Below are 15,789 nucleotides of genomic sequence, written 5' to 3'. Positions count from 1 at the left end.
CTCTGTTAATTAATCATTCGTCCGGTGGCCTTGTCTCCTCCCACTCTGTCTCTCTCAGCAGGTATGTGTGCGCGTGGCCGGGCCTTTTTACTGGTCCGGAAGGGCCTCCCGACGCCCACCACCCGGTCAAGGAGACCGGGTGGCTGTCGTGGTCGAGTGCTCCACTTGGGTGACACGGAGCGTGTCATTTGACAGCGTCCAGAGATCGGACTACACTAATTAGTGGTTAGCTAGAGTCTCGTGGACCTTGTGTCTCATAATGATGGCGCTGTTGTAATGAGTTGACATGATGTAGGACAAACTTATTAAAGTTTAAAGTTTGTCTCGTGGAAGTTTAATTCCTTTGATTCAATATGGCAAATTAATTGACCAGTATAGCGCCTTTTGGGGCGACTAACGGAGCGAGCGAGGGGGTGAGTCTTGCACGTGCGAAATTTCGAGGGGGTACCTCCAACTGACTTGTGCACGGCACCCTACTGACCGGTTTCTAGCGATGTGCCAAATTTGAGCACAATCGGCCCAGCCGTTCTCGAGATCTGGGAGCGGCACCCTGCACGTGCGCACGTGCAAAATGGGTCCCAACTGACTTGCGCACGGCACCCTACTAACTGGTCCCTAACTGTGTACCAAATTTGAGCGCCATCGGTCCAGCCGTTCTCGAGATCTGGAAACGACCCCTGCACGTGCGCACGTGCAGCAGCGCCCCAACTCTGGCACATGGATATGCAGTGCCTAGTGGGTGCCTACCTACATGCCAACTTTCAGCGCAATCGGCCAAGTAGTTACCGAGATATTGCAACAATTACAAAACTGACACCTCTTCGTTTTGCACGTGGCACGTGCATAAGGGGTCACCCACATGCATCGGGAATAGTCCAATACTTGGTAGAAGGAATGAAGCTACCCTACAAAAATTACCGCATGTAAATCGGTCAAGTGGTTGCTGAGATATAAGCCTCGCAAAAGCGTCCGCACGGCCGGCCGGCCGGCCGGCCGCTCATACTCAGAAATTTCCGTTATTCTACGTAAGACTCCGCTCGCTTCGCTCGCTCCGTAACAATCAAAGTGGGTTGCCTTATTTTGAGCTGTAAACCAAGCCTGCTATGTTTCCCTAGCCCCACTTTGTGTCGTTCATGCGCGCCATCTTGCTTCCTTTCTGTTTTCGAGACACTACTACCGAGGCCTTGCTGTCTGTCGAGGCCTCACTGTAACTTTGCTATCTGTTGTTTTCCGGCTCCACTACCCGCAGCCCTCGGCTGCACCGTTTCCTCGGCCTTTTCACTGCCGGAGCTGCAGGCCGCCAACCGCCCTCCGCCCGTCCCACCACCCACCACCCACCGCCCACCGCCCAGCGGCCGTCCCACCGCCAACCGTCCCACCACCCACCGCCCAGCGGCCGTCCCACCGCCCAGCGGCCGGCAGGGCGTCCTGGCGGTGGGCCAGTGCGATTGTTGATGTCAGAGACGGGCGTCACTGGCGGCAGGAGGTGGCCGCCCACTCTGGGTGGAGGGCAGCCCGCCAGCCAGCCAGGTGTCTGTCTATCCTCCCAGAGAGCAGATAAAGACGGGACCTGTTCAGAATAGACGCGGAGGTGGGGACGAGGTCAAAGTCAGAGTGCCTCTATTAGAGTGAGGGGGAGATGAGGTCAGAGCGACAGAGCGAACAAGATTGAGGTAATGAGTCGAGATAAAACTGGAGACGGTAGAGCGCAGGCGAGTCAGACAAAGCCGCACCTAGCCCGAGTCGTGGTCGCGCCTTGCCAGGGTTGCGCTTAGCCGCCAGATGTCAGGCGCGAGGGTGCCTGGTGCTCTTGTCCGTGCCAAAAGAGCTGGCTGAAGGAACGCCAATGGATGGATCCAGGGTCTACGTGCCAACAAAGCAGTCCGAATGGCCGACTGCTACACCAACCAGCCGGTGTCTGTGTAGATCAACCTGTTTGGTAGGCAGCTGAGGCGCGAGCAGACACTGGGGGACTGTGAGATTCCGTACGAGGTCGGCAGGGCCGATCGGACGATCCGGTGGTGATTGTGGGCGGTGCCGCGGCTCGCCACCGACCCGACCCCGCCATCGATCAGCTGCTGGCGGTCGAACAGCTCGCTTGTCGTCCTTGAGACGTGAAAATGATTTTTAGCCAGCCAAACACCCGCCGAGAATGTTTTGAAACAGCCAGCTGAGTGGATATCTATCGGGCGCCAAGTTTCGTTTGAAGCACGGTCTGCGTTTATAACGGCCGGAACAAGAGCTGCGGACAGGCGATAGCTGTACTCGCTGTTCAAATGCGCTGCTATCTTTACAAGGAGCCTCGTGTGGGATAGTGCGTATTTGTGCTGTTGTCAAATGTCGCCGCAGAGACTCTGCTATTTGTATCTGAGGCGTGGCGACAGGGAGGCCCATAAAACTGGGCGGGCATTGGCAATGATGAGACGCCGGGGGATTAGTACTGCGGGCTGCATCACTGTTCCTATGACAGGTGCAATCAATTATGTGTGCTTTTGCAACTCTGGTAATCGTTGAGTGAAAATGTTTTGCCGCGATGACGATTAGAGTCATTTTGATAACGTTTTGGATAACGATTGGGAAAGGCTCGCAGGAATGGGTGACTTTTGTTGGCGCTGAAATCCTTATCATGTTTGTGCTCGATCGTCGTCTCCGCTTCTATTCTGAAGACGATGACTTCATCGAGTGATACGCGATTGGCAACGCTCCAAAATCATTGGATCTATGGGCTTCCATGTATTCACTATTACGAAGATGTGGTTCATCACTCGTCAGAGGACTCCACGTCATCGTAACCACGGAAGCGCTGCTGGAACCGCATCCTCCAGTGTTTCGCGAACACCTCTGCGTGTGCGTGCTGCCTATCGTTCCTTCCGGCCGGCTGCGTCTGCCCCGGTGACGTCATCTCCGTCCGTGGCCATCCTCTGCGTGGAGGCTGCTCCGGCGTCCGGTGTAATGGGTGACTGTGATAGAGTGCCGGCTGACGGACGGCGGACGCCGTGCGCGGCTCCTCCGTGTCGGCACCGGGTCTATCTATAGCCCACAGCTGCTGGCTGAGCTGCGCCGCCGCCGCCTGCCAGCTCACATACATGTCAAGGTGCTCTTCTCTCTCAGACTCGGCCAACGTAAACGGTGGCGGCTGCGAGCGCCCGGCCCGGCCCGGCCCGCGCCCCTGCTGTTTACTGGTGCTGATTGTGGGCCGCCCGCCGCCCGCTGAGAGAGCAGAAAGGTCACTGGGCCGCACGGCCATGGGTGCTGTGTGTGAAGCCGCGCCGGACAGGCCGGTCGGTGCGGGTGGGCGGACCGAGCTCCCGCGGGGCGGAGGTGCCGTGTCTGACGGCTCCGGCGCCGCTGGTGGGCGCTGCTGCCAATGCGGCCCGACAGTCACCGCTGCATACAGAGGATTAGCCTGTTAGTGACGAGCCGCGCCCTGTCTGGCGCGGAGGATCAGACGCCGGTCTCGGTGGGTCGTCTGCCTGCAGACCCGTGCCTGCCCTGGGGTCAGACCGCCCGGCGAGGGAGGGACGATCGGCCGCCGCTGCCTCGCCGCCGCCGCCCCTTTCCTCTACACGACGCAAGCCGTCGATGCCGGCTGTCGACTGGTGAAAGGTGCACGGTAACGAACTATGAAAAGGCGGCGGCGACCCGAGCTTTTTGTCGACTGACGCCGCGGCCCAGGCCGGCCTCAGCGTGTCCCCGAGTCCTTGTGCCGTGGCCTGACTGTTATGAACAGTCAGCCAGCCGTTTGCCGCCTCGTGAGCCGGCCGCCGCGCTGGCCGCCGGCCCCGTGGGATTCTCCGAGTCGGGGTGACTCACCTGCCGCCGTGTGCCGGACCGGGCTGGACCGGTGTCTGGCGCCGGCCGGGGACCGCTGCACTGCTGCAGGCTGACACCCCGCTGCATGGAACAACCTGGAGCAGCCCGGTGATTGCTGTATAGGCGCCGCTCCTCGACGATTGGGATGAGTGCGGTGGTGCAGGAGGCCATAGGAGGCTTGTTATGGAAAGAGTTTTTCCATTACGGCCACCTGTTCAACAATTTTACCAACCAATCAACTTTCCTTTGTGTACGGAAGTCAATTAACACCAGTCATTTAATGATGACGTTGCGTTCGATGTTATGTTATGTACGGTTATGTCCATTATGTGATTCATCTGGCTACTGGAGATTAGCAGAACAAGGCGCATTGTTCGCTGCCCACCGCGGCGCTGTATGTTCAGATTAGCGTTCGGGCCGGTATGCTCGCTCATTATGTGAGTCACGTACCGGGCCGATCGCTGCTCCGGGCAGGTCTAAATTGTATCTGTCGCAACATCTCCGGAACTTCAGCGACTCAACTGCGCGATGACTCAGGGCTGGTACGACTCAGTATGACTCGGTGCTGAGTTTGCGGAGATAGGATGGTGACTGGATAGGATATCCAGGAGTGATTCGGTGTGTTCCAGAGATGCGTCACGACCCTATCACGGTTTCGTCACGACCATATCACGGCTGTGTCACGGATGTTCCCGTGACGGTCACGGAACGCCAGGGAGGCGTCTCGGCTCGGACCAATCCCCTCTCGACATCCTGTCTCGGCTACCTTTGCACGGCGTGCCGCGCCGGTCGTGACACCGAGTCCGACCGGGCCGGATCGCTGCCAGACTGGTCCGGCAGGGTTTTCGGCGGCGCCGTGCCGCGCGGGGTGACACCGGACAGCACCGGTCGGCGGGCAAGGGTGGATGGACGACCGTTCGGCCGGCGCCGCGCAGTACAGGTGTCTGCCACTGCGGGTGGGCGGCCAGCGCTGCAGGGGTCGACTCTTCTGATCAGACGCCTGCACGCTGGATGGCGGCCAGCCGCCAGACTAGCGCGGCCACCTGTTGAACCCGCCCCCGCCCCCGCTTCCGAGCGCGGCCACGAGCACGCCCCTTCCGCTGCCACCAGCGCCATGTCGCCCCAGCTGCCAACGTCATCAAACTTCCGGCCCGGGTGCGGTCTGCAACTTCCGTTAGCCGGCTCAGCGGGCCGTGGACTTTCGCCGCGTACTTTTTTCTGTTAGAGCGGGGTACGGTGTGTGACAACTGACATGTAGCGATTTGCAACACTGTTTAGGGAGTATGTGTTCTGCTGTGTGCGGTCGTGTGCATTTCGCTGTTTGGGGTTACCTGTGTTCTACTGTGTGCTCTCGCTTGTGTCGTGCATTGTGCTCTGTGCAGTGTGCTCTTGCAGTCGCCTGTGTTCCATTGTGCACTGTCTCGTGAACCGCTGCACATAGCGGGACAGCGATACACCGTTTGTATCCAGCCACCTATGAGGTTCCCTGTGCTCGTCTGTCGCCTCCAGCGCGGTGGTTATCACACCTCCGATCTTGTTTTCGACTGATCTGTCACAGCAGCTCCCAGGAGACCGCCTGCCCCTGCCGCTGGCTCCGAACACTGTGCGGTCGTCCTGGTCGTGCGCTGTATTGTGTCTGTGTGTTAGTTGGAGGACAGTGGTCGCGGGCAGAGGCCACGATTTCGCGTCTGATGTATGTCCTTTTGTTGAAGAAAGGACGAGGCGCTGACGTGTAGGACAATGCTACGTTAGTGCTGGCTTGGGTGGTCATTTGCTATTGTTTGAGTTCGTTGATAGGAAATTGCATTTTATGCTTGGCCGACGGGCTACATTGAATCATTCGTTTACTGCCTGCTAGCGTGAACGATGTAGCTTTGTTGATGAGTTATTAGCCAATTCTTTAAAATTTCATCACGGAGGCTCTTTGTTACCTTTTATGTACTCAATTCATTTGCGACTTGTGTGCTCCCCTTTCGGGTGTTTGATTTTATGGCCCCATAAAGCGTCGTTGCAGACAGGTTATGTCGGCTGTCGCCCGTCCGCCAGGTGCTCGGGGTTATGTTAATTGTCTGTATTCGGTTGATCACCGGCATGTAACGCGCCAGCCGTTGGCCGACTGAGGAAGGACTTTATCCGCCAGTTCTACTATCTAGCACCGCCCTTAGTTTCAGTGATGGACTGTGTGATAATGCGCGGAACAGAGAGCGCGCTCCGCCCGGCGGAAACCCTGCAGCCATTCACGTCAGATGGCGGCTGCAGATTGCAGATCAGGACTCACTGGCCTGTGACCTTGCCAGTGCCGCAGTCTGACCATATATGGAGATCTCACTCAGCGCTCGTGCTCGCATGCCAGCGCCCCTCCCCGTTTGGCGTGTGCGCGCGGCCCACCCGTTCCATTCCGGCGGACAGCTTCTGCACCATTACACCCCAGTTGCGTGACGGTGAGTCGGTGGACGCCTCACCCACTGATCGGCCCGCGGCGCCGCGAACCGACTGAGTGGAGCCTCCCCGTTAGCTCTGGCGGCCGCCGTGGGCGCAGCGGTCCCGGCGGCGTCACGGCGAGACCGCTGCTCGGCGAGCGGTCGGTCTCGGACGGCGCTCGAGCCGTGCCCGGAGCGCCGTGCCGTGCCCGCACCGTGCGCCGCGGCTGGCTGCTCACAGCGTCGGTGGGACCGCTGCGGTCCGCTGCGACCCGCTGCGGCCGGCGGACTTCCTGCCCTGGCACACACACCTGCCCGCCGGCCGTGGCCTTCAGGGCCTTCAGTGTGCAATACGGCTCACCGCGACCGGCCCGGCGCTCCTTTCCCGCGCCGATAAATCACAGCCGGCCCACAGCCGTTAATCGGCCGACACCGGGCCGTGCTTTGTTAGCGGGCTGTCTGTCTCCATTGCGCGCTGTTAGAGGGTGGTTAGGTGACCGCCGCTGTGCACTCTGGTGACCTCCGTGCGCGGGTCAACTGGAGCCGCGCGCACTGCCTGAGTTGTGGGTGGGTGTGTGACGTGGTGTCATCCTGTCGGAGAGGGAAGCCAACTCATGGTGGGAGGAAGCAGCTGCGGTTCGCCGCGCCGGACGGAGACGGAGAGGGAGAGGGAGGGAGGGAATGAAGTGACGTAGTCAGTGATGATCTCACGGGACTGCACCCTCCCGGCCGGCTGCTGTGGTCGGGACCGCCGGCCGGGCTCTCCCGCTCATCACCCGGATCTTCCCCCAGTTGGGTGCCGTCCCGTCGGGCCGTGCCCCGTCCCGTGCCCCGTCTCGGTCTCTTTGGCGCTACCCAGGGGGTGATGTTGCCAATCGCACCGCGCTCGGATCAGAACAGAACCTTGTAGCAATCCCGAGCTCTGACTCGTCCATCTCCCCTCCCCTCCCTCGTCGACCCCGGCCGTCCGTCTCTGTTGTTCGGCGGCCCGTTTGTGGGTCAAGGCGGAGGCCCCGGCGGTGGGACGTGCCCAGGGTGCTGATCAGGTCGGCCGGATGACGGCGCTGGGTGACGCCACCTCACTCGCCGGACGTCCCTGCGCGGCGGCCACCGAGGCGGTGCCGGTGTGTGGACGGTGGAGCTGTTTGTGAACTGGGCGCGGCACGGCGCGGTCCGAGTCCTGGGAGAGACCTGCCGGGACCACAGACTAACCTGCCACGGCTGGGAGTGGGCCGCCCGGAGGTCCGCAGTGGACGAGCGGGCGGCTTTATGCCGGAGGTGGGCGGGCGCTGCCTATTAGGTCACGCCAAATGGTCTTCCTCTCAGCTGGTGGGCCCACTCTCTCCACATTTTAATTATGGTCATGGACTTCATGACAGCTCGCTGTGATACGTTGATTTATTTCTCCAATTCCACTTAAAATGAGTTTCATGGTATTCAGCGCATCTATTAGCTACTTTGCCTTTTGATGAATGGCTGTTTGGCTCCTAGGTCGCAGAATACTTGAGGCTGGCGTGTGTTATATGGAATGGAGGGAGAGGCTCAGCCTGAGAGGCTGCGGATGTCATCCGGCCTCTTATCTCCACTGTCCATTTCCTCTGTGCCCACCGACCGCTGGCCGTAAGGTCCTAGCACAAAAGCCCCGCTCTTGCTCGCCTAGTCCATGACGGCGCGCTCTATGACGGGTGCACGACCCAGGCGCGCCTCCAGGGCCGCCGCTGCCGAGGGCTCTCCAGTGCGGCGGCGCCTTTTTGCCGACTGCCGGCCGCTATTGTGCGACCCGGTGTTTTGCGCCGTCGGGCGGGCCGCGCTGTGCCGGCCCTATCCAGTGTGCTGTGCTGGCTGTGGACACTGCTGCAGGCTGGCACACAAAGCGGCGCGCTCTCCACCACCCGCCCCCGCCCCCGCCCCCGCCTCAGTGGCGACAGCCACAGCCTGCTGACGGCCCAATGACACGGCGAGTCGACGGAGAAAGGCCGAGACGAAATTCCCCGGGGCCCAATGATGCCGGATGAAAGCGCTTCGTTTGTGTAGCCGTGTGCTGTGCCGGCGCAGACGTGAGCGTACTCCGATATCACTGTTTAGCTGTCACGATTAGAAAAGGCACTGATTGGCTGTCATTGACAGAAAAAGAACGGAAAGTGAAAGGAGAGGAAGTGTTGACACGGCCGTTGCTCAGTCTTTGCCAGGAGCACACTCCAGGGTAGTTTGTATGCCCCGCTATCGCGGTTTTGCTATCAGAATCGTGTGGCCCCGAACCCCGCCTGTTCCCGGTGAAGGTGACAGTGTTCCTTTGAGGGCCGGCTGGCGGCCTTTCTCCGTGGGCGAGCGACCGGCCGCGGCCGGCCCTGGTGACCCCGTAACCCCCGTGACCTGCGGGGCCCGCCGGCTGACCGCCGTGTCACGCTGCCACACCGGCCGGCACGTGAACCGGCATCAAACACTCCTTTGACCACGAGCTCAACAAGCCCTGCTGACTCCAATTATGTTCTCTTGAATCAGCGACGACATCGACAAACTCACGAATAAGCTAGTGGAAGCGACCGGCGATCGGTGTTTGACGGCTAACGGCTCCAGCCGCCCGGCCTTTCACCGTGCGTGTGCGTGTGTGTGGGGGCGAGCCGGGTCTCTGTAATGGCGAGATCGCTTACACGCGCGATATACAATCGGCGCTGGAGGTGGGAGGCTGGGCGGCCCGTAAATGGCCCGATGGTCGCCGATCACGAGGGCTGGAGGCAGATCAGGGATCACATTACCATCAGACGCAGCTGTTCTAGCACAAAAAGCGAGCATTTTCTCACTGTGTGCGTATAATCCTGGATATGTTCGTTAGACTTGGGTACGATCGAAAGTTCATTTTTTCCACTCTACCAACTCATTTTTAAGCTACGCTTCAAGCTTTCACCAACATACGCTTTTTTAACGTAGCTTCTTGATGTGATAGCTACTAGCTAGGATAGGTCGCGAGGTGATGTGTTTTAGCCCGGCTTGCCAGTGCTTCCATGCTGAGCTATGTTCGGTGTCTTCCCGCCCGTGACACCAATCTATGGCGAGGGCAGACCTTGTGGTTATCTACAGACCCCATCGGCATTGGCCCTGCTGAGGGCGCCATTCGAGCCGCTCGTAACCGATAGGCCAGGTGTCTGCGGCTCGTCTGATGGCCAAATAAACACGGCACCGTGACCTCGGGTCGCCGAGCTGCGGCCGGGCTGCGACCGAGCTGTATCGAGCTGCGGCAGGGCTGTATCGAGCCGGGGAAGCTGGTGCAGAGCCAGCCCATTGGCTAGCTATGCCAGCCCTGTATCCAGCTGTGATAGCTGGTGCAGAGCTGCGGCAGCTGGAGCAGGATTTGATGTGGTGGTTGGTGGTTACATCTGGATCTCTGCCAACTCAGTATCGCTTTAATGGTGTGAATGAAGTGTCCCAGTCTTACATCTAGCTGTGCCAGCCTTCTAACGAGCCGTGCCTGCCCCGTAACGAGCCGTGCCAGCCTTATATCGAGCGGGGCCAGACGTATCGAGCTCTGCCACCTTTTGCAACGTTGTGGCAGCCGGTCTGTTCGTGGCTTTATGATCGCAATCAGTGACGGACGATGCAGCCATCGTCGCGGCATCTGTGATCGGGTATCAGGTACCCAAAACGGTCGCGACTTCCATCCGATTCCTGGAAGGCTGACCTGACCAGTTTTGCGGCCGGTTTTTCGCTGCCTGGCCACTGCTTTGTCGGCACCGGCTCGGTGTGCATGTGGCCGAAAACACAACAGGATCTAATTAAGCTAATGAGCATTATGATACCATTTGTCGGCCGGTGTGCTCGTGCTGAACCCCGACCGGCCAGTCTGACCTGAGCGGCCTCTGTGACCCGAGCGGCCTGTGTGACCCAACCTACCTGTATAACCCGTGTAGCCTCGGTGACCTGCGATGTTCTGCGGCACTGGGCCTGGGGTTGGCTATGGCCGGGCCGCCGGATTAATCAGAAGAGCGCCGCGCTGTGCCCGCCTGACGGATGAGTGAGGAGGCGGCCGTACCGATGGTATCTGCTCGGCTGTGGCGGTGCCGCCCTGCCCCGGTACGACCGCTCGGGCCGGGTCCGCCCCTGCGCGCAGCTCTCTCCGGTCCCGGGCGGCCGGCGACTCTCGCCAGGCTGAGTCGGGTATCCCACCCGCCAGACAGCTGCAGAGGTCCGATGAAGTCCTCGTAGGCCGTGCCGGCTGGAAGTTTACGTTCCCAGATGAGTTATCCCAGGGGAGATAGTGTCGGGCCTTGGCGCAGCCGCCCCGCCGCCGACCGCCATAGCTAGGAGGTCAGACGCTGGGAGGAAGGCGGTGGGATGGGAGTTCATCGTCCAGCGATTTAATGCTTATGTAATATAGAAGGTCCATGAACATTTACAACCACAGCTTTTGAAAAACGAAACCCTGACAAAAACAGAAACGTATCGAATAACGAGCAGTTTCAAGTACGAACGATTCTTTAAGCATAAAGTTGCTGGTTGCAGCTGTTTTGTTAACCTCATTTTCGCTATCTTCTGTGATCAACAACAGTGCATGGCATCATCTATTGATTTCTAAACCCAACGAATGATCCAGGAATGGAATCTTAACCCTATTCCTGGCGGGGGGGCCTCAGGAGCCCCCCCCCCTGAGGTTTTTTGGTTATATCTCCCAAACGCGTTGAGCTAGGAAGCTCAAATTTTCTGACTTTTCCTAAAAGGCTTCTACGCAACATGTCTGAAAATTTTGAGTTGATCTGACCTCAGGTCAGGTCACCAGAGGCGGTTTGGTGACGCTACCTCAGAAAAGTTTGCAATCACGCCAGAGCTAGAGTTTTTGACCGATCAATTTCTTCTCTTCAGGGTTTAGTTAGGGTACCAGTATGTGCAATTTGTATATCTCGGAATTTTGATATCGGTGACCTAAGGTCAGGTCAATTTCGCGACCTCCCCATTATAAGTCAATGGGGGAAAAATCAACTCCCTGTTTTTACCACTAAAACGGGTCGGAATGGCCCCATATACCATACATGACTTCATATACGATCAACCTTCACTACCTTGAGGTCTGTTTTGCTGTTGGGCAGCTGTGAGGTCATGTGACGTCATCATAGGTCACCAAAGGTTTTTGGCCAATAACTCCGTACAGGAACAAGATACAGACGCGTGGATGGTCTCATTGTGTTCAGCTCGTCAAGACGCATCGAATGATATACATGATGACCTCGAGGTCACGTGACCTGAGGTCAACCTTTGACCTTGACCTTTCGAGGTCAACATATATATCATTCGATGCGGATTGACGAGAGGATCACGATGATGCCCTTAGTTTGTTCCTATCTTGATTAATTCGAAAGTTATTCGAGAAAAACTCTCTCCATATCTAGTGCCGCCATTTTGACTTTTTCGACCCCTGTGACGTCATCTTTGACCTGACCTGAAAGTGACCTTAGTAAAAATTGTAGATCTTGGCCGTGCGTATCCGATGCCGTTTACCGCTTGTCGCTATCTTGCTTCGTTCTCGAGATCTCAGGGGGGGGGGCCGAATCGGCCCCCCCCCCCCCGCCAGTTTCTTGTCCCGGCGGAGCCCGCCAGGAATAGGGTTAAACCTGCCAGCGAGCGTCCAGTGAGTGTCTGGCTGTCCGTCCGTCATCCCTTATGGTGTTGAGGACCGCATCGAGGAATAATCTTGTGACAACCAGCGTCCAGCGACCTGAACTGAGTCCTCTAATACAGTTAACAAACCCACCGATGACAACCCCATCCGGATCTGTCTCGTCCGATTGCCCCCGGCCTAGTGGGCCGTCGAACCATTTAGCCTCTGTAGTCGATGATTAAACCTGACCGAACAATGCAGCCATAAACGAGCAGCCACCACAGTGAGCGGTGCGGTCTCGACGTGGTTACGTGACCTCCCGCTGTTTATTGAGCGGCTATGGATGCGGTCGTAAAGCCTTGAAACATTAACTGTACTGACATCCAAATACGTACTGCGCACATCGGATCCAACAACAAAGGCTTCCAGGGTCAACTTAATCATAGGACATGACAAAGATCAAATGAAGCTGGCGAATTTGGCGAATGCGCTGTGCGGTTTTGTATTTTCACGACGTCAGCGACACTGCGGTTGTCTTGCTGAGTGCATGCATGACATCGCAAACCGTCTCGGAATGTGAAGCGTGGCATCCTTCACCATCAAACAGCCCAGCGCGTCCTTTGATCCGCCGACGGAGGGTGCTCGGGCGCGGGTGGGTGGGTGCTGTGTCTGACGGCTCGCGTCTGGCGCGCCCACACCTGTCCGTCAGAGAGTGGTGGCGGGGCGGCTCCGCGGGCCACCGGCCACTGCACTGAGCTGGTCTGACCCGGCTCCGGCCGAGAGCTTCTGGCCGAGCTGGACCTGGACTTGGCAGCCACAGAGATGTCAGATGTATTTGGGGAAGCTGCCCAGAGCGGCGAGCAGGATGGCGGCTTAATGGGCGGCTCTGCTCCGTCCGTCTCGTCCGTCCGCCGCCCTGCTGGTTTCAGTAGTTCTGCAGCTGCGGGGGTCGCTGCTGGGCAGGTCGGCAGCCAGTTAGCGCGTCTGGCGGCAGCACTCAGGCGTGCTGCTTTGGCGCCCGGCAGCGAACGCGCCTCCGCCGCCACCGGCCGTGGCAGCTGGCTGTCCAATTAGAGCGGTGAGATGGTGGATGGTGCGGGGCTGTTCCGTGTTCAGTGGACCCGCGAGCCGCCAGGTGTAAGCTGGCCTGTTTTAGATACAACGTGAGTTAGACGGGGTTCTTCGAGATCCCACTTTGTAGAGCTATCAGCTAACTATAGAAGCTGATAACTGATCCTGGCAAAGAGGCCATCAGCAGACATATTTGTGTTCTCTCTCATGTTGTTTGTCGTGGTCGCCCGTTTCAAAATGTCAGCCGAGCCAGCCTTATCTGCAAACTCTGCTGTATATCCCACAGGGACTTTATTGAATTCCTGTTGACATTGGGCACCACACTGTTTGCCAAATGGTGGCCATTCCGTTGCAGCGAGATTTCGAAATCACTATGGAGAGAGAAGTGCGCAATTGGTAGAGGCCTGACGACGCTCGGTGGATAGGCGCTCCTGAGCCCTGACTGTTTTGGCCGGGCGTTCTGTCGGGCTTTGCGGGCCGCCCCATGAGCGGAGAGCTGTCCTCAGTTGGCGCGGCTCCGAGTGTGTCGACCCAGACAGTTTGTCAGACACTGGGACGCCCCGTCTGGCCTGACCGGCAGCCGGTTGACCGCCAGAGGTCAATGACAAGGTCCTGTCGGTCGGCGGTGGCTCCTGTCGGCAGTCGGGTGTTGACGCCCCTCCGTCGGTCCCGACACGGTGGCGGCGCTCGGAGCCAGCGGGCCCGACCGACGGTCTATCTTTGGACGCCGCCCGGCCCGCTGTCGGCTGTCCTCTCGCCGCCTCCTCCCGCCGCAGAGCAGCGCCCCTCCCTCCTCCCCCACTGCTCTCTCCTCAGATCGTGTCTGATTTATTTGTGTGTTGTGACGCGCTCTGTCGGATCGGCGGTAATGCGCGCGCCGCATGCGTCGAACGCCAGTCCGCGGATAGACTCAGATTGATTCCGATCCACCGCCACAGAGTTATGAGTACCGCTGATAGGCGCCATTAATTACCACACTGCGGCTGTTTGCGTTACGAGCAGGCGGCGGGTGCCGAGTGAGTCTGCGCCTCTTTCGTCGATTGCTGAGGTATCTCTGACAGACGTCCTTCGCCCAGCCAGGCGCCGCTGCCATATGCATAATGCAGCGTCGCCCATACGTTTTACGGGTTTGGTAGGCCGCAGACGGTAATGACCATGTATGGCAGCGCTTCGCGGCTTCCAGGTCATGTTAGCTGCGGGTGGGGGGCAGGGGTGAAATGGGGCTGACTCGGATACGGATAGCCGGCTTCCGCGGCGTGCTTTTTGACTGGCTCATTCGGCTTCTGTTACGGCACGACATAAACGATCTCTTTTTACGCAACCGGCATTCCAAAAACGGTATCTCCTTACGCAGCGCGACCGACGATATCGCTGATTGGGTGTCACCAACTTTGGCCAACTTTCGTCATCACTCGTCAGCCGTCTGAGTCGAAAAAGTCGCGCTCGTTTGTCGACTGGCGTGTTTTGTGAGTCTGCTGTATCCAGCGCTGTGTTTTTGACTGCAGTGTCTGACGGATTGTCTCCCCTGTCCGTTTGCAGAGGGCCATGACTGGTCGGACCACGCGCTCTTCTGGCCCGATCGGAACCAGTGGCTGCTGCGCACGAAGTCCACGCTGGACCAATACAGCGTGGATGCCGAGGCCACGCTCACCTTCACGCCCATGCACAAAACGCTGCGCGTGCAGTTGCCCGACCTGCGCCACCTCGACTGCCGCGTCGACTTCAGCGCAAAGTGCTTCAACGCCGTCATCGATGTCTGCAAAGAGCTCGGTGAGTGGGGAGGGTTAACCGGTATGGAATGGATTATCACTCAGCAGTGGCGATAAACTTTGTTTCTGGCAAGCGTAATATGAAGCTTTTCCAGGGATGGGCTAGTTCTGATGTCAGTTCATGGGATTTCAGCCAATATCAATAGATGCTAGGTGTTGCTGTTGAAATTGGCCATCAGCCCTTAGCAAAACCTAACTATCACGGTGTGGTTCGTTTCAAGCCAGCGTTTGCGTCTGTTGCCTTACGGCCGCGTGCTTTGCGGCTGATTGGTGGCTGCCGTCCGCGGTGAATCCGGAACAGATGTCTCACCTGTCCCTCCCGTCAGCCGCTGCGGGGCCGCGCTGGCAGTCGTCCCATAGGTCACAGATTGTGCAAGCGCGTACAGTTCCAGCAGACCTGAAACCTGGCGCCTGTTTATGAATCCCATTTCCTGTTTTACCTCGACCGACAAGCCGTATATTAGCATCTTAACGGACGAAATTAGCGTCATACCTCGCCCGCACACGCGTTTCGTGCCCCAAATTGACGCTGTGATTCCCAGTCAGGCGTGAAAGCGCCGCCGCTCTTTTGATGCGGCTGTTGACCCGGAAGCAAAAACAAGCAGCGCTTCGTTGAGCGAATTTCACAGCGTTTTTAAAAGTTCAGGTGTCTGACCAGAGGAAATTCCGCTTTGGCAGTCACGCCTGACTAGATCGCGGGCCGATTATGTAAACAACTGCGGCTGACTCAGACCCGACTGCTACCTTCTGGGAGCTCTTTGTGCCGTGGGCTGTTCGTGACTGTGGTCTCTCTCGGGTCATGTGAGAGTGCCGGATGTGTGTTTAGCAGCCGTCTGGAAGACTATTTGACACGCCGATGACTCCGTGTGGTGGTTTCGAAGTACGCTGTCCCCAGTCAATGGCTGTAGAAAATGACATCTTCGTCTTCCATGCTATATTTGACGGCTGAAATGACAGCTGTTTGACAAATCTGTCCAATTGCAGGAGTCATTTGTTTGGAATTTAGTGGATAGCTTAACCCGCGACCTGGTGGGGGGGGGCTATTTTTTGCCCCCCCTCCAGACTTTTCGATATATCTCCAGAACCACTGCGCCGATCGTCACCAAACTTTCAGTACCCTCCCGGACAT

General features: G+C 58.2%; 1 protein-coding gene across 4 annotated transcripts in view; it reads left to right on the top strand.

Moving 5' to 3' along the window:
* The window catches only part of LOC122389580 (unc-112-related protein-like), a 46,681-nt gene that overhangs the window by 13,263 nt on the left and 17,629 nt on the right, over positions 1 to 15,789 (top strand). For all 4 annotated transcript variants that reach the window (XM_043381742.1, XM_043381741.1, XM_043381740.1 and 1 more), the window contains exon 3: positions 14,431 to 14,661. In XM_043381742.1, the coding sequence (XP_043237677.1) occupies positions 14,431 to 14,661 (231 nt within the window). The remainder of the gene's footprint in view (positions 1 to 14,430; positions 14,662 to 15,789) is intronic.

This window comes from Amphibalanus amphitrite, unplaced genomic scaffold (assembly GCF_019059575.1).
Source record: "Amphibalanus amphitrite isolate SeventyFive unplaced genomic scaffold, NRLGWU_Aamphi_draft 000363F_arrow, whole genome shotgun sequence".
Classification (NCBI taxonomy): Eukaryota; Metazoa; Arthropoda; class Thecostraca; order Balanomorpha; family Balanidae; genus Amphibalanus; species Amphibalanus amphitrite.
Note: the sequence above shows the minus strand (reverse complement) of the source record. Positions and strands in the feature narration are given on the sequence as shown.